This window comes from Nycticebus coucang, chromosome 10 (assembly GCF_027406575.1).
Source record: "Nycticebus coucang isolate mNycCou1 chromosome 10, mNycCou1.pri, whole genome shotgun sequence".
NCBI classification, from domain to species: Eukaryota; Metazoa; Chordata; class Mammalia; order Primates; family Lorisidae; genus Nycticebus; species Nycticebus coucang.
Window position 1 is genome coordinate 113,896,080 of NC_069789.1, and position 18,122 is coordinate 113,914,201.

At 53.4% G+C, this 18,122-nt stretch overlaps 2 protein-coding genes across 4 annotated transcripts in view; one reads left to right on the plus strand and one right to left on the minus strand.

Moving 5' to 3' along the window:
* VSIG10L (V-set and immunoglobulin domain containing 10 like) lies at positions 1-9,706 on the plus strand. 3 transcript variants are annotated; one of them, XM_053604434.1, is made up of 10 exons: positions 3-160; positions 247-1,077; positions 1,390-1,683; positions 1,798-2,082; positions 2,789-3,043; positions 3,574-3,852; positions 4,179-4,475; positions 6,403-6,516; positions 6,800-6,954; positions 9,621-9,706. In XM_053604434.1, exons 1-10 carry the CDS (start codon positions 121-123, stop codon positions 9,648-9,650), a joined length of 2,580 nt encoding a protein of 859 aa, XP_053460409.1. In that variant the 5' UTR covers positions 3-120; the 3' UTR covers positions 9,651-9,706. The 3 variants fall into 3 exon arrangements, with proteins under 3 accessions (XP_053460411.1, XP_053460409.1, XP_053460408.1); XM_053604433.1 differs by lacking the exon at positions 9,621-9,706 and adding an exon at positions 7,745-7,881 and having other exon boundaries at positions 6-160; XM_053604436.1 differs by lacking the exons at positions 2,789-3,043; positions 9,621-9,706 and adding an exon at positions 7,745-7,881 and having other exon boundaries at positions 1-160.
* Positions 9,565-18,122, minus strand: part of IGLON5 (IgLON family member 5) — a 19,026-nt gene continuing 10,468 nt past the window's right edge. Inside the window, exons 4-9 of the mRNA XM_053604441.1 lie at positions 16,851-16,970; positions 15,200-15,334; positions 14,909-15,029; positions 14,211-14,365; positions 9,826-11,693; positions 9,565-9,694 (exon numbers count right to left, since the gene is read on the minus strand). Coding sequence (XP_053460416.1) covers positions 11,605-11,693; positions 14,211-14,365; positions 14,909-15,029; positions 15,200-15,334; positions 16,851-16,970 — 620 coding nt within the window. The 3' untranslated portion in view covers positions 9,565-9,694; positions 9,826-11,604. The remainder of the gene's footprint in view (positions 9,695-9,825; positions 11,694-14,210; positions 14,366-14,908; positions 15,030-15,199; positions 15,335-16,850; positions 16,971-18,122) is intronic.

An 18,122-nucleotide genomic window follows, 5' to 3' on the forward strand; every position in this document is an offset into this window, starting at 1 on the left:
GGGTCTGGCTCTTCTCCACCCAGGTAGCTAAGCTGCCAGTCCTGTTGGACTTGTCCTACCCGGGAGGGATGAGTGCAGGCTTGGGTCTGCTCCACTGTCCTCTCCGGCACAGCTAGTGCCATGGACACCTCATGGGTTCTGCCACTCTTCCTACTCCTGGGTAAGTTCCCTGCTCAGCCCCTCCCCCACAAGTCCCACTTCTCAGCTGCCTCCTCCAATGCCTGCCCACCCTTTTTTCCTCTGTAGCCTCCCGATTAGGGGTCCTAGCCCTCAGAGCCTCATCTGAACTTCAGCAAACCAATTTCTCCTCTGCTTTCTCTTCCGACTCAGAAAGTTCTTCCCAGGGGCTGGGTTCGGAAGTTCCTTCCATCAAACCTCCCAACCTGAAATTTCTGAATCAGTCTTCCAGTTCAAAAGCCTCTGCTGGAATAATCTCTGATTCCAACTGGTTTCCTGAGGCTCTGAACTCCAACAATCCATCTGGATCCTTCTGGTCAAATGCTTCTGCTGAGGGTCAAGATTTGAGCCTGGATCCCATTCCTGGTTCCAAAGTACTTCCTGATATCTTAGATCCTCAAGTTCCTGCCAAAGACCCCAAGCCTTCCTTCCCTATTAAGACCCCAACTTCAAATATTTCTGGTCAAGTTCCCGATACCAAAGAATCTGTTGAGGCCCCAGGTTCAAAAGATCTTGAACTCTTTGCCCAGAACCCTGAATCCAAAGTTTCCACTGAGACCCACCCAGCTGCAAGCTTCCCTCAGCAGGTGAGGGGGCCTCTTGCTGTGCTGGTGGGGGCCACCATCTGGCTCCCCCTGGTCCCAGTCCCCAGCCCTGGCCCTCCTGCCCCTCTGGTGGTCTGGCGCCGGGGCTCCAAGGTGCTAGCAGCAGGGGGCCTGGGACCAGGGGCTCCTCTGATCAGCCTGGACCCTGTTCACCGGAGTCGCCTGCGATTTGACCAGGCCAGAGGGGGTCTGGAACTCACCTCTGCCCAGCTGGATGATGCCGGGGTCTATACGGCTGAGGTCATCAGGGCAGGGGTCTCCCGGCAGATTCGGGAGTTCACGGTGGGTGTGTACGGTAAGTGGACCCCTCTGGGGTCTGTCCGGAGTGCGGGCTACAGGGGCTGCTCTGCTCTGGGAGACCTCTGGGCAAGTAAGTCACTACTGTTATGAGGATACTGAGGCCAAGACAGGGTTGGCTGAGGAAAGCTGAGCCTGGGATCAAGGTTGCTCGGACTCCCGTGTCTAAGGGAGGAAGAGGCTGGTGGTCCGGACTCCTGGGACTGAGGGAAAGAAGCAGAGGCTGGACCTGAAATTCTGTGTGTAAGGGAGGAGGGGACAACAAGATGGGCTCCCGGACCGGGTCCTGAGCCTGTTCCCCTTCTCCTAGAGCCCCTACCCCAGCTATCGGTGCAGCCTAAGGCCCCAGAGACAGAGGAGGGAGCGGCGGAGCTTCGGCTGCGCTGCGTGGGGTGGGAACCGAGTCGCGGGGTGCTGAGCTGGAGTCAGAACGGACGCGCTCTGGAGGCAGCGGACCTTGAGGGAGTGGAGCCGCCCCGCATCCGCTTTGAGGGTGACCAACTGGTCATCGCGCGTCCTGTGCGCAGCGACCACGCCCGATACACTTGCAGCGTCCGCAGCCCCTTTGGTCACGCGGAGGCTTCAGCGGACGTCTGCGTCTTCTGTGAGTGGGGGAAATGCTTCGGGTCGGGGTCTTGTGGCCCAGGGGACAGGAAGGATCGGGGCCCGGTCTCTGGAAGACCTAAAGGATTCCCTAGTGGCTCCTTCCGCTTCCCAGATGGCCCGGATCCGCCTGTTATCACTGTCTCCTCGAACCGCGACGCAACCCCTGTTCTCTATGTCACCGCGGGCAGCAACGTGACCATGCGCTGCTCCGCCGCCTCGCGGCCTCCCGCCGACATCGCGTGGAGCCTGGCGGACCCAGCCGAGGCCGCGGTGCCCGCGGGGCCACACCTCCTGCTGCCGGCGGTTGGGCCGGGCCACGCAGGCGCCTACGCCTGCCTTGCCGCGAACCCGCGCACCGGACGCCGCCGTCGCTCTCTGCTCAACCTCACGGTGGCAGGTGGGAGAGGCAGAGGCAGGATCCAGGGGACGCCCGGGTAGGGGTGGGGCCAGCAAGAAGGGGAGGGGACAATCGTGGGTGGGGCGGGGCCAGCAAGGAGATGGGGAGCTTCCCCTAGGGGGGCGAGGATGCCTAAGTAATGGGCGGAGCCAGCACCAGGAGAGGGGAAGGGGCCAGACCCGTGTAGCAGGGATGACCGGGAGAGAAGCGCTGAGATGGGCAGACATTCCTGGGCAAGAAACATTCTCAACAAAGCAAGCCCCGGAGTTAAATGGCAAAGAGAGGGAGCTGGAAGCCGGAGGGGTTGAATTTCCCCGGCCAGTAAGTGGGAGCAACAAAGGTAGAAGTTACCTGGAAAGAGTGGCACAGTCACAAGTGAAAGGGGTTGGGGGTGGTCATTAAGAAAGGGGGACGGAGTTATCTGAGAAGGGCGGGGGGCGGGCCAAAAAGGAGGGGGAGAGATAGCTGGGCACAGGGGAGGCTTCACGTGGAGTAATCAAGTAGGGGACGGAGTAACCTGATGGAAAGGATGAAGCCACAAAGGAAGGAGCCGGCGAAGTTTGAAAGGGCAGGAATCAGTGTGTTCAGATGCGGTTTTCTCAGGAAAGGCGGACAGTATGTGGGGCTGCGGGCTGTCCATTTAGCGGGAGAGTTACTGGGGAAAGGGAGAGGAGCCCGATCCTTGGTTTCTCCTTTCCCTCCGCAGATCTGCCCCCTGGGTCCCCACAGTGCTCTGTGGAAGGGGGTCCTGGGGACCGCAGCCTCCGCTTCCGCTGCTCGTGGCCGGGCGGGGTCCCTGCCGCCTCCCTGCAGTTCCAGGGTCTCCCCGAAGGCGTCCGCGCGGGGCCAGTGCGCTCTGAACTCCTGGCAGCCGTCCCCGCCCACCCTCGGCTCAGCGGCGTCCCTATTACCTGCCTTGCTCGCCACCTGGTGGCGACGCGCACCTGCACTGTCACCCCGGGTGAGATGCAGCGGAGCTTCTGTTTCCCGAGGAGGAGGGGATTTTTTTTCCTTTGGTCTTTTGGAACTTCTGAAAATGGAACGGTACTTCCTTATTCCAGAAAAGGGGCAGAAATTTACTTTCTTTGAACCTAGAAAAGGAATACGATTTTTCCGATACCCCAGGGTGGGAGCAGGGCAGGGACAGGCGGTTTTTTTTTTTCCTGGACTCAGTTAAGAGGGCTGTTACTCTCCCACATGATCAAGGAGATAAATCAGCCACTGCCCCTCTCCCACAGTAATGAATAGCTGAGAATAATATGAGTTTCCTAGCATAGATCCATATGGTATGAGTTCGGTAAGTATTTGCTGAGGAAATAAGATAATAGTTAAATGAATGAGTGAATAAGTGAGCGAGAGGGCTGTTCTTCCTGTGGCCAAAATGCCTGGCTTTACCACTATTTTGATTTAACAAAGGGCAAAGGACTTGGTCTCTGAAACCAGGGTAACGTCTAAGCTTTCCTAACTGGGCTTCCCCGCCTGCCCCCGCAGAGGCCCCCAGACAGGTGCTGCTACATCCGCTAGTGGAGGAAACAGAGTCGGGGGAGGCAGAGGTGGCACTGGAGACCTCTGGATGTCTCCCGCCCGCACGAGCGTCCTGGGCCCGGGAAGGGCGCCCGCTGGCTCCAGGAGGTGGGAGTCGCCTGCGGCTCAGTCAAGATGGGCGGAAGCTCATCATCGGCAACTTCAGCTTGGATTGGGACTTGGGGAATTACTCCGTGTTGTGCAGTGGGGCTCTCGGTGCTGGGGGCGACCAGATCACCCTCATTGGTGAGCCACGTCTTTTAAAAGAACTGAGTCCAGTTCCCCAGCCCCTCCTCCCTTGGCCCCCAGGGGTCTGGATCCATAACTCTTTCCTCCCTCAGACCCAGGGATCCAGTCCCTCAGCCCCTCCTCCCTCAGATCCAGGGGCCATTCCTCCAGCCCCTCTTTCCTCAGTCTGGAAATCCATATTCCTAGACCCCTTTTCTCTGAGACACAAGAGCCCAGGGCCACCAGTCCCTTCTCTCAGACCCAGGAATTTTTGTCTCCAGACCCCTTCCTTCTCCCCTCTAGGACCCAAGAATCCAGATGTCCCCTTCCCTTTATCCATTTAGGACCCTCCATCTCCTCGTGGAGGCTTCAGAGAGCCCGGAATGCGGCAGTGCTAACATGGGATGTGGAGCGTGGCGCCCTGATCAGTGGTTTTGAGATTCAGGCACAGCTGGAGGCGCCTGGCTTGGGCAGGACTTCCACCTACAAGGACTGGGTCTCCCTGCTCATCCTGGGGCCTAGAGAGAGGTCAGCCATCCTGCCCCTTTCATCTCGGAACCCTGGGTCCTGGGCCTTGCGTGTCCTACCCGTCCTGGGTGGTCAGCCAGGGATTCCATCGCAAAGCCGGGTCTACCAGCAGGGTGAGTTGGGGCTGTGAGCACCTTCTCCTGGGCTCCCCCCTGGTGGTGTGAGGGGCCATTCTCAGTCTGTTGAATTGGGTCCTACTTTTCTCCCTGTCTTAATGTCCTAGGGCTGCCATAACAAAGTGCCATTAGCTGGGTAGCTTGAAACAACAGAAATCGATTCTCTCACAGCTCTGGAGGTCTGAAATCAAGGTGTCCCTGGGGCCTGTTCACTATCTTCCTTGCCTCTTCTTAGCTTCTCCTCGTTCTTGGCATTCTTTGACTTGCTGTCATGTTGCTCCAATCTCTGCCTTTAGCTTCCTTCCCCTGATCTTTTCCTCCCTGTGTGTGCTTCTGTCCTCTTCTAATAAGGACATCAGTTGTACTGGGTTAGAACCCACCCTAATGACCTCTCTTCACTTGGTTACATTTACAAAGACCCTATTCCAAAATAAGGTCACATCCACAAGTGGGAACACAATTCAATTGATGACCCTCCTCCACTGGAGTGTCTCTGGATTTGGTCCCCAGACCTGTATTTCTCCCCCAGATGAACCTGTCCACTCTTATGACTTAGAATAGCATTAATACTCCAACAACTCCTAAATGTCTTATTCCCAGCCCTGACTTCTCTTGAAAAGAATGCTCCCTACTTGACTTCTTCACTTTGGGTGTCTCCTTGGCATCTTAAATGTCGTATTCAAAATAGACCTCTTGATGGTTTTCTCCCAAATCTGCATCCCCTAACCCTTCAGTCTTCCTCATCCCAGTGAGTAGCACCACCCACATGCTCAACCCACTCTCAACATCCCAACTGCCAGAAAGTTTAGTCAATTTTCCTTCTAAAGTTTTTTTTTTTTTTTTGAGACAGAGCCTCAACCTGTCACCCTAGGCAGAGTACCGTGGCATCACAGCTTACAGCAACCTTCAACTCCTGGGTTTAAGCGATTCTCTTGCCTCAGCCTCCCAAGTAGCTGGGACTGCAGGTGCCCGCCACAATGCCTATTTTTGGTTGTAGTTGTCATTGTTGTTTGGCAGGCCTGGGCTGGATTCGAACCCGCCAGTGCTGGTGTATGTGGCTGGCACCTTAACTGCTTGAGCTACAGGCATCGAACCTAAAGTGTTTTTTGAAATGCATTTACACCTTTCCATCTTCACCCCAAGGCCCTGGTCAAACACTGCATCCTCTCTTGCCAAGACTACAAGAGCTGTTTCTCTGGTCTCTTTGTACTCTCTCTTGCTCTGCTATAATCCATTCTCCTTGTAGAAACCAAACTCATGCAAATAAGATTATGATGCCACCCTACTTAAAAGCCTTCTACTAATTTCTACAAGGACTCCCAGAATCTGGTCCCTGAGAATACCTCCTGCTTCATCCTCTACCTTTCTCTTCTTCATTCTGTGTCCTCCACCCACACTAGCCTTCATCAACACACGGAAAACTCCTTCCTACCTCTACGCCTTTGCATTTTCTGTTCCCTTCTCTTGGAACATCCTTCCCTCAGAGTTAGCATGACTGGTTCCTTATTCTTCAAGTCTGTACGCAAATGGTACTTCCTCAGAGACCTTAACCAGACACCTTTTCTAAATGTCTCCTCTCCTCTCCCTACTTTTATCATAGGACCTGTTTTTCCTTCTTAGCACAATCTGTAAATGTTTATAGCTCATTCAGTTCTGACTTCCCTCCTAGAATTAATCAACACAAGGGTAGGTATCTTACTTATTTTGCCCACCAGTGAATCCTCACCACCTGGCCCAGCAGCAGGCACATCATAGTCAGTCAGGGAATGTTAAATGAATTGAGAATGCTGGAGTTCCAAATTCCTGAATTCTGAGAGGGAAAGGACAAGGACTTGAACTCCTGGGTTCCCATGGGAAGGATGGGTTAGGGGCTCAAGAAACTCGGGTCCAACCGTGGCTCCCACTCCCCTTCTCTTTGTTCCAGGCCCCACCCTGGGCCCTGGGGCCATTGCTGGCATTGTCCTGGGCTCCTTACTGGGCCTGGCTCTGCTAGCAGCGCTTCTCCTGCTGTGCATCTGCTGTCTGTGCCGCTTTCAGGGTGAGTGAAGGGCAGACAACTGGGGTGGTCCACTGGGATGGTCCCTAGAAAGAGGCCCCTAGGACACCTGGATGAACCAATCAACTCACTCATAGGTCATCCTTGCTGCCTTTCTATCTCCAAACCAGCCAGTCAAAGTAAGACTCCACCACTCAGACCAGCTTCCTTTACCACTGGCTGGGTGGGCATGTTGGAGCAGCAAATGGTTCATATTTCTCTTCCTTCTCCCTCCCTCCTTCTCTCTCTCTCTCTCTCTCTCTCTCTCTCTCTCTCTCTCTCTCAGGGAAGACTCCTAAGAAAAAGAAGCATCCCCCGAGTTTGGCCCCTGTGGTCACTGCACCAGAAAAGAAGATGCATAGTGTGACCCCAGTGCAGATGTCATGGCCGTTGCCCCTCAAAGTCCCCCTGGAGGACCCTAGCCCAACTAAGGCCTACCAAGTGAGTGTGGGTGCCCTGTGTCCTTTGGAATGGAGGCAGAACTTTTTTGTTTTATAGTTAAGGAGAAGAGATGGGCTCAGTTTTCTCCCTGCAGTTTTACCTGTTAGTTAAAAAGTTGGTAAAACCTTATTCTTTTTTTTTTTGAGTTAGAGTCTCACTCTGTCACCCTGGGTAGAGTGCTGTGGTATTATAGCTCACAGCAACCTCAAACACTTGGGCTTAAGAGAGCTTCCTTCCTCAGCAAATAAGCTGGTACTACTCTACAACACCCAGCTAGTTTTTCTATGTTTAGTAGAGAGAGAGTCTCACTCTTCCTCAGGCTGGTCTCAAACTTCTGAACTCAAGCAATCCAGCTGTCTCAGCCTCCCAGAGTGCTGGGACTACAGGTGTGAGCCACTGCACCAGCCTAACTTTATTCTTTTTAAAATACATAAATGCTGGACAGGACTTTTTGCCCAACTTTGATATATATTAAAAGAAGAGTGAATTCTAGTTTTTCCACCAAAAGAGGGTGAGGTGGGGCCTCCTTTTTTCTTTTCTATAAAAATTGAATAAGATTTACATTTTTCTCTCTAAGGTGGGGTGAAATTTTTTCATTTCCCCACAAAAGGTGGGTTGTTGCATGACTTAGCTTCCCCATGGATGGCCAGATTCCCCTGCCCCACCTGCAAACGGAGGGAACCAGCTAATTTCTAAAAGATTCAAGCAAGAGCTGGAAAGATCAGGTGGGTGAGTCACTCCACATCCAAGCTGCCTCCTAGGTTCATCATTACCTGCCTCTCTCTTCCAGGCCACAGGTCCCAGTCCCGTCATCTCTCCAGGAGTGGGCCCAAAAACTGTTCGGTCAGCCACACAGGTGTGATCAGAGCTGATGGCCTACCCTGTACAGGGTGTTTTGGAGCAGAACTTCCTGTTTTGCCCCAGCAGCAGGCAGGGCCTGCTGTGACTCAGGGTTGGTCCCTGAAGGTGGGATTTCCTTCCTCACTGTCTCACTGCAGAAGAAGGCTTTACCTATATTTGCACAACTAAGGAAATTTAACTCATGGGCAAAGAAAGACTCCTGCTGATCTAACAGTGCAGTTTGCACAACCTTGGAGGCTTGATGGCAAACAGACAGGGCTTGCTGTGTGGCTATGAGCTGAAAGGGAGCATGGCCACACTCTCTGAAAAGGTCTCCACATTCCCTTTGCCTCCTCCAGGCCGTGCCCCATCTAGCTCCTGGCTTCTTCATCTTAAAACAAATCAGATCACATCCCTTTTCTCTTCAAACCCTTTATGGCTGTACATTGCCCTTCAGATATTACCCAAATTCCGCATTGTGACCTTCAAAGCCTTGTGGTTTATCTTCTGTCAGCCTTCCAGAGCCCCCTTCCACAAGATTGTCCCTGCTTCCTGACTTCAGTAAAACAGGCATTTATTTTGCCTCCAGGTTTTTGCCCCTAGTGTTTTTTCTGCTTGGAACATTTCTTTTTCCCTGGTGTTGTTCATTTCTTAGAACACTATTTCCTTACCCTTGTCATGGTCATAGGCTAAGTCCCAGAGTCCCTGAACTTGTGATTATGCATAAATACGTAATTATTTGTATAGTCCCAGACTTCTTCTAAACTGAGAGTAGGGCAAAGGCAGAGACGAGGTCTTAGCACTTACCACAGAGCCTGGCACACAGCAGGCAGTCAATACATGTTTGTTGATTAATCAAATGTTTTGGTGCCAGTAAAAGGTTGGGCTTGCTGCTGCTCTCCCAGCATAAGTCTTTCTTTTTCAGCTGAGTTTCTCACTTAGACTTTAGGGACTGCATTAGTGAGGATTCCTTTGGCTGCAAGTAACAAAATGGTGGCAAAAAAAAATGGAGGTGGGTGGCTTCAGGTTGGCTCAGCAACTCAGTGACCCCATCAAGGACCTGGGCCCTTTTCATTCTTTTGCTTTACCACAATCAATGGATGGCAGGTTGTCTCCTTGTGTGTTGCCTCATGTAGCAATATAGCTGCTGTAGCTCCAGTCATCACATATTCATATAACTGTATCCAAAGATAAAAGGAATGGGGCAGGGCTTCTTTCCCATGTCTCCCTCCCTGTTTTCCTCCCTCATGTGTGGGGTGGATGGGAGGAAACTTCCCTGTAGGTCTATTGACAAACTTCCTTTTATGTCTCTTTGCCTAAAACTGGCCACAGAGCTGTAAAGGAGGCTGGAAACCAAATATCTCAGCCTGTATCATGGCAGGGGGATCTTCCAGCAAAGAAGCGAGAGGAAGCAAAGAGCTAAAGTGTAGGCAACCAATGTCTGTCTCCAGGAAGGAAAGGATGTGAAGAATTCTGGTTGGGGTAGAAAAGTCCACTGCAAAACAGACCTTGGATCCTTTTGGAAAGGTGAGGGCTGGAGTCTTAGATGCCTGGCCTTCTATATGTTTTCATTACCTTTTTGTTCATTAAAGACAGAAAACTTAATGCAAATTGGCTTAAGTATACAGGGGACCTTGTTGGTCATCAGGTAAGTTTTCATCCAACTTCTCATATGATGTCATCATGGGCTCTATTTCTCTAGACCAGTGGTTCTCAACCTGTGGGACCCACAGGAACTGTATTAAAGGGCTGTGGCATTAGGAAGGTTGAGAACCACTGCTCTAGACCTTTCACTCTGCATTATATAGTATTTCTGTCATCCTCAGGCTCCACATGTGGTCTTCTCCACCACCTAAGATCTTTTTGTGAGATGGAAAAGAGCAACCCTGCAGATCTAGACCTCACATCTTTGTTTTTTTTTTTTTTTTTTTTTTTTTTTGTGGTTTTTGGCCGGGGCTGGGTTTGAACCCACCACCTCCGGCATATGGGACCAGCGCCCTACCCCTTTGAGCCACAGGTGCTGCCCTAGACCTCACATCTTTGGAAGAGTTATTTCTTCTTGTGAATCCATGCACTGTCCCATTAACCCTGGCTGGGTCACATGCCCGTCTCTGAACGGATCATGGTGGAACATGAGCTATGCCAGGTGGCTTGAGCCAAATGGGGACCACCTCTGAAACAAGTCAATTCCAAATCTACCAGTGAAAGCCGGGGGTAGGAATGATCCCCACAAATGACCCTTTGCCCTCTGGTTACCCAAATCTTTAAAGACACTGACAGCTGCAGGCAGAGACTTTGGAAAAAGGCGTTTATTGGTGTGGTGGTCTCAACACTCCCCATGAATTGGAACACATGGCCCGCAGGGCCCCCCACCCCCCTCCCTGGCATCCCTCCCTGACCCCACCCTGTCCCCTGGACCCTGGGAATGGAAGACAATGTGGGATGGGGCCCATGCCCCTGTCTGAGGTACAGTCACTGCCCCTTGCCCTCTGCCCTCTTCTCCACCAAGCTCTGGGTGGTGTAATTTGGAGTGGGTGTTAATAGAGAGGGTCTCCTGGGAGTTGGAGCTGGTGACATGACATCTTTGCCTGGGCTGAGGATGTCCGTGTGATGCTTCTGCATCCCCACTTTTGTGTCGTGTACCAGGGTGGAGCATTCCTACAATCAGCTGAGGATGCAGCCTCTCAGCACCCTTCCTGACAACAGCCCATCCTTGGGGGAGCTACAGCTAGTCACCAGCTACAGGACAGCTGGAGCCAGGGAACTATTGCTGGTCATGGTCGCTGGTGTGTGTGTGTGTGTGTGTGTGTGTGTGTGTGTGTGTGTGTGTGTGTCTGAGCGTGAGGGTGGTCAGGCAGCCTTTGGGAGGTACAGCTGGCAGAGCAGCTAGGGAGTGGTGGACCAGCAAGCCCACACTTGTGGGCCAGGAGGGCAGCTGGCTGATGTCACAGGTGGCTCAGAGGAGTGTCAGCGGTGGTAGGGCAAAGCACTGAGACAGGTGACTATTGCCACCAGCCTGACAGTTGGATGGAAGCACCGATTGGCCCCTGGAGAGGGCCAGAAAGTTCAGGGTGGGGAGGAAGAGGGAGAGTGGGAAGGTCTCAGGCCACTGAGCCAGCGATGGGGCCTCTGGCTACAGGCAGCTGGTAGGTGACAGCAGGGAGGCCCAGAGCCCAGTTGGTGATCCCCTTCCAATTCACAAAGGCTGAATGATAGCTTGGCAGGTGAGTGTTACACCCTTCCCCACTCCCAACCTGCCTAGAAGATGCCCTTCTGGGGGGGAGAAGTGTGTGTGCATATGCTGGGAAAGCAAGGGGCCTCTTCACAGCTTCTGGGGTGGAGCCCCCATACCTACCTCCAGCCACAGGGGAGAGGCAGCTGGGGTGGGGAGGGTGTACATGGGAGTGTTGGGGGAGAGGATAGCTGAGTTCCCCTCCCCCAGCCCACCTACCAATTCCTCCCCCACACACAAACATGCAGGCGCGTGCACGCGCATACACACACTCTCACAAACACATCCACACACGAGCCAGTTGACAGCCTGAGCTAAGAGAGGGGTATGGGGTGGCGGGGGTGGGTCACAACTGGAAACGTGAACGAGTGGCGAAAATGGCTGTAGAAAGATGCATAATTTTGCGTTATCCCTCACAGTGATGGGTTCTCTAAAGATCTTTCTTCTTTCTCCTCCTCATCCTTGGTGGGTGGCCAAGAGCTCTTCCGCCCCCTTGAGACCCATGGCTCTTGCTTCCCGGTCCTCTTGCTCTCGGCCCGAGGCCCCCTGTGGGGACAGCAAGCTCCACTGGGTTGCACCTACATTTTCCACCACAGCCAGCCCAGGGCGGAGAGGAGGGTCAGGGGTCCCGGGGGCCTTGGGGCTGAGTTTTCCAGGGATCCTGGGCCTGGGGGAAGAGAAAGGGTTACAAGTGAGGCTCAGGGGTGGGGAGAGACCCTGTGTGTATCTCTCCCAGATGCCCCAGCCTCTTTTGTGTCTACTTTTTTTTTTGAGACAGAGTCTCAAACTTTTGCTCTGGGTAGAGTGCTGTGGTGTCACAGTTTACAGCAACCTCAAACTCTTGGGCTTAAGCAATTCTCTGGCCTCAGCCTCTCAAGTAGCTGGGACTACAGGCGCCCACCACAACGCCTGGCTGTTTTTTTTTTTTTTTTTGGTTGTAGTTATCATTGTTTGGCAGGCCCGGGCTGGATTCTAGCCGCTGAGCTACAAGCGCCAAGCCTGAGTCTACTTCTTTAGGGGCCTTTCTGATTTCTCCCTGTGCCTGCTCTTCTGACTCTGAATCTGAGCTTCCCCTTAGGTGTTCTCCCCTTCCTCACAATCTTAGCATCATCTTACTGTCTCACAGATTTTGTTAAATGGCACTTCTACTGGACTCTCCAAACTTTTCTCCCTGACACTGGCTACAGGCCCCCCTCTCTGTCATTACTTAATACTACATCCCCATGCACCCAGCTGCTCAAGCCCAAACCTCACAATCACCTTGGACTTGACTTCCCTCATTCTTCACCCTTCTATATCGGTCCAGTGACTTAATTCTCTGGGCTCCACCTAACATCTCCCAGTACAGACTTTGTGCTATCCACTGTTACTCCTGGCCTCCCTGCCTCCATCCTGCCCTTGCTCAGCCCTCAAACAGCAAAGTGATTCTTTTTAGGAGCATCAACAACATGTCACTCCCCCGCTTAATAAACTCCAGCAGTCTCATCCCTCAGTAGAACAAACTCCTAACTTGTCGTTGTGTCCTATGAGACTCTGGCCTCTGCCTTCCTTTTTAACCTCGAGTTCCACTTGACTGCTCTGCTCCAGGCATGCTGCCTCCTGGCTGCCCTTTGCAGCACACACTATTCTATCTGCCTGCAAAGCTCTGCCGGAAGATCTAGGTAGGGCTGACTTCTTACCATTCAGGTCTCAGTTTATTTATTTATTTATTTTTAGAGACAGAGTCTCACTGTGTTGCCCTCAGTAGAGTGCCATGGCCTCACAGCTCACAGCAACCTCCAGCTCTTGGGCTTAGGTGATTCTCTGGCCTCAGCCTCCTGAGTAGCTGGGATCACAGGCACCCACCACACCGCCTGGCTATTTTTCGTTGCAGTTTTTTGGTATATGGGGCTGGCGCCCTACTCACTGAGCTACAGGCGCTGCCCTTATTTATTCTTTTTGAGACAGTCTCACTATGTCACCCTTGGTAGAGTGCCATGCAGTAAGTCACAGCTCAAAGCAACCTCAAACTCTTGGTCTTAAGCGATTCTCTTGCCTCAGCCTCCCACTTAGCTGGCACAACAGGCGCCTGCCACAATGCCCAGCTATTTTTTTGTTGTAGTTGTCATTGCTGTTTAACAGATCCGGGATGGGTTCGAACTCACCTGCCTCTGTGTATGTGGCTGGCGCCCTAACCATTGAGCTACCGGCACTGAACCAGGTCTCAAGTTTAAATGTAATCCCCTGAGGACGTCTTCTCTCATGACCTTTTTTTTCTTTTGAGACAGTCTCACTATGTCGCCTGGGTAGAGTGCTGTGGCGTCACAGCTCATAGCAACCTCAAACTCTTGGGTTAAGCGATTCTCTTGCTTCAGCCTCCCAAGTAGCTGGGACTGCAAGAGCCCGCCACAATGCCCGACTATTTTTCAGTTGTAGTTGTCATTGTTGTGTGGCAGGCCAGGGCTGGATTCAAATCTACCAGCTCCAGTGTATGTGGCTGGCGCCCTAGCTGCTGAGCTACAAGTGCCTAGCCACTTTTTTTTTTTTTCCTGAGACAGTCTCACAGTCCCACTGTGTTGGCTGGAGTGCCACGGCTTCAGCCTAGCTCACAACAACCTCAAACTCATGGGCTCATTAGATCCTCCTGCCTCAGCCTCCTGAATAGGTGGGACTATTGGTGCCTGCCACAACACCTGTCTAGTTTTTCTATTTTTAGTAGAGACAGGGTCTTGCTCTTGCACAGGCTGGTCTTGAACTCCTGAGCTCAAGAGATCCTCCAGCCTCAGCCTCCCAGAATGGTAGGATTACAGGTGTGAGCCACCGCTCCCGGTCCCTAGTGAGCTTATCTAACAGCTGCCACCTCTGATTCTGTCTATTATCTATCTTCTCCCTAGTCCGTATTGATATACAAAATTATTTTTTGTTCACGTATGTGTTTGCTTACTTATCTACGTGCCCACTTGTTTATTGCTTTTCTACTACTGGACCAAAATAAGCTCGGCGAGTTCCCAAACCTTTTTTCTTCTGTGCACTGTTTGTGTGACCTTCGTTCGTCCAACGCCCGTGGCCCTTAATGGGCTCTCAATCGCGTTGCTTTGTGGAGTCTCCTATGTAAACTCCTGGTCAGTCTAAGGGACCGCCCCCCGCGTCCTTGTCTCCCTAAGCCCCGCCCCTGCCCCGCCCCCGTCGCGGCGCCCAGACGCACGCAGGAGGCGCATGGAGGCGCTGGACGCTCCGAGCCGGTTGGCCGCGCGACATGTGTAGTTGCCGTAATGCCGGGCGCTCACGTTGGCGAACAGAAGCATCGAGCGGGTGCGCTCCGTCTGCACCTTCAGGCCCTCGGCCGCGCCGCCGCTCAGCCTGCAGTGGACCTGGGTCAGGGACCGAGCCGCAGAATCCGGGCCCAGGAGCCCCTTGGGGTGCGGAGCCCAAACCGCCTCCTCTCAGACTACTGCACTCCCCGGAGACCCGGCACCCCAGTGACCCCTCGCCTCGGTTTCTAGCTCCCGGTGGATCTGGGTCACTCCAGCCGCCGCCTCTCTCCGGGCACCCTGACCCCTCGGGGACGCTGCACTCCTCCGGGGTGCGCCGTTAATCCCTAGGAGCTCCCAAACCCTGCTGGGCCTCAGCCACAATGGCCTCCTAAACCTTGCCTGCCAGCTCCTCATCTTCGACCTCTGAACCAGGAGACCTCCCTGCATAGTCTGGACCGGGCTCCGACATTCATTGTCTTGGGACTCAAGTTTGGCTCCCTAGGGCTCGACAGATCCTAGAGGCTGGATACCCCTGCTTTCGGAACCCAGTGCTTGCTCCCTTCCGCCAGGGTTACCCCGCCCTTCAATCCAGGGGACCAAGGGACCTCCCTCTGGCCCCTCCCACGGCCTGTCCCGGTGCTGTCCTCACAGTCTGTCATCCTTGTACCACTGGAAATCCGCCGGAGGCACTGCCATGGCTTCGCAGCGCAGGAGGGCGGCCCGGCCCAGGGCAGTGCGGGCGCTGGTCACGTCCGTGATGGTCGGAGGATCTGACGAGGGTCAGCGAATTCTCAAGCCACGTGAGGACGAGGGGGCCCGCCCCAGTCCCTCTCCCTCAGACATGGTAGTCCCGCCCTGGCTTCCTCCTCCTTCAAGACCCCTCCTCCTTAAGCACCCAGGGTCTGCCGTCCTTTCGTGCCTAGTGCCTGGGGGTGCTCACAGTTGACTGTGACCAGCACGCGGCGGCTGTCAGGCGCTGAGTTAACTCCGTTGTGAGTCACACACTCATATTCCCCGGCCTGGCCCCGCTGGATGTCGGAAATCTCAAGGATCTCGCCCTCCGAGGTGAAGCCGTCTGTGCAGGAAGACAGGGGGAGGGGGCGGGGCCAGACACAAACACTTAACACGGGACAACACGGGTACAACACGGACACACATCAGCGGGGTGGGCACAGCAGGGCCAGGAGTGCCCCGGGTCGGTCGATAGGATTGTAGGGGGTGCAGGGCCTGGGATCTCTCCAGCTAAGGGTAAGGGAAAGAGTGAGGATCTGGGGCTTAGTAACTGGAACCCAGGGAGGAGGGTCCTAGAATTTGGGAGTTCAGGAGATCCTGGGATCTGGGGTCTTGTGACTGAGATCATGGAGCTCAAAGAACTCAGTGGGGAGGAGGATCCTAGGATTTGGGGTCTTAGAAGGATACAGCAAATAACAGACCCAGAGTTCTGGAATCTAGCTCATGGGATCCATGGAACTGGAATCTGGTGATTGGGATCAACGATCCAGATATCTGAGGGTCTTATAACAGATTAGCATCTCAGAAGACCCTCTGGGACTTAAAGTATCCAGATTCCAGGTACTTAAGATCTAGTCAGAGTATTTAGGGAACAGTACCTAGTGACCGGTTCAAAGACCCAGTGAGTGAGGATCCAGGGATCTAGAATGTGGTGGTGGAGACTGAGGTAAAAGGGTGGATGGATGATGTCCAGGACCCAGGCTATCATGTTTAGGTATCTTAGAGCTGTTTTTGAGGGTGGCCTTCAGCAGTGGCTCTTGGAGCTTGTTTATTTTTTATTTTTATTTTTTTTAGAGACAGAGTTTCACTTTATGGCCCTCGGTAGAGTGCCATGGCATCACACAGCTCACAGCAACCTCCAACTCCTGGGCCCAAGCGATTCTCCTGCCTCAGCCTCCCAAGCAGCTGGGACCACAGGCGCCTGCCACAACGCCCAGCTATTTTTTGGTTGCAGTTCAGCCGGAGCCGGGTTTGAACCCACCACCCTCGGTATATGGGGCGGGCGCCTTACCGACTGAGCCACAGGCGCCGCCCCTCGGAGCTTGTTAAAAGAGATTGTGGGTGGAAGTGGAGGGAGCCCTGATTCAGCAGGTCTCAGCTGGGGTTTGAGAATGTGCATTTCTGGCAAGTTCCCAGGGGATGCTGATGCTGCTGGTCTAGGGCCTACACCATGAGGCCTACCAGGCAGGAGACTCCAGCAGGAGAGAGTAGGGATGTGACCAGGGAAGATGGAGCAAGCCTGGCTTAGGGCATATAGTGGTGGGATCCAAGTCCAGGAGAGTCTTGTGGGTAGGGACTTGGGGGGGAGGGGGCAAATTGGGGTTTGGGGGAGGTGTGCAGGCAGTGGCCCAGGCCTGGGACAGCATTGGGAAGCGAATAACGAAGGCACTAAAGGTCTGAAGACTGGTGGAGAAATACCTGGGAGCAGAGTGGGAGGGTGAAATCAAGTGGCCAGAAGAGTTAAGGGGACCAGAAGTGATGGGAAGTGGGGTATGGGGAACTAGGTTGGGATATGGGAATGGAGGGGCCCAGATTGTGGAGCTGGGTAAGGGGATTTTGGCCTGGGATGGGGTCCTCACCTCGGAGCTGCCTCCAGGTGACCGTGGGCTCAGGTCGCCCCACAGCCAGGCAAAGCAGGTTCACATTGCCTCCCTCGTTCACTGTCACAGGTGAGGAGATGTTCACGATGCGGGCAGGTACTGTGGATGGGGCAGAGGTCAGGGAGAGGCTAGATTTGGTTGCCTGTGATCTGGGCCCCAGACCCTCCTCCCTTAGACACAGGGTTCAGGCCCACAGCTCCTCCTTCCTCAGACTAAGGGGCCCCATCCTCAGCCCTTCCTCCCTCAGATCAGAGATCCCATCCCCAGCTTCTCCTCCCCCAGCCTCAGGGCTCCAGCTGCCATTCTGTCTGTCTCTCTGTAAGGATCCCACATCTCTCACTTGACTTTACCTTCTCACTGCAGGGCCTGTCTGGGCCTAGCCCCTTGTCGTTTTTATTTTTATTTTTTTGAGATGGGGACTCACTCTATCACCTAGGTAGAGTGCTTTGGCATCATCACAGCTCATAGCAACCTGAAACTCCTGTTCTCAAGCAATCCTCTTGTCTCAGCCTTCCAAGTAGCTGAAACTACAGGTGCTATCACAATGCCTGGCCAGTTTTTCTATTTTTATAGAGACAGAGTCTCCCTCTTGCTCAGGCTGGTCTCAAACTCCTGAGTTCAGGTGATCCACCCATGTCGGCCTCCCAGAGTGGTAGAATTACAGATGTGAGCGTCCATCCTAGCTCCTTGTCTAACTGCTGGTCTTCTCAGTCTGTATATTTCTCCACCTTCATTCTAACATATTTATTATTATTTTTAAATTAATTTCTTTGACAAATAACCGTATGGTACTTACTGTGTGTTATATTCAGTGCTTTACAAAAATCCACCCATTAGACCCTTGATGCCAGCCTTGGGGTATATGTTATTTTATTTCTTCAATTCTAAGACAGCCTGTGCCTTTCCCCCTCTTTCTTTCCCACATTTGAACAGTCCTTCAATCAGGATGCCAGAGGATAGGGTTTGAGGGGCAGTGTTTTTCCTTTTCTATCAGGGCATCATATAAAGGCAAGGTGAAGTCTTGGATTCAATGACTGACAGCACCATCCCCTTCGGAAATGGCCTCTCTGCCTGCTCAGGGTCCCTGGGCTGCTGGATGGTGGCGTTGAAGCTGGGACCCAGGTATCCTACCTCCTAGGCTGGGGCTTGTTGTGATCCCCCTGAGCTGTCTGTCTCTAGGCTCCCCTGACCCAGTGCTCCTTGCCCTTCAGACCACTTCTACTGTCACATATGCAGGGCTCCTGAGCACTG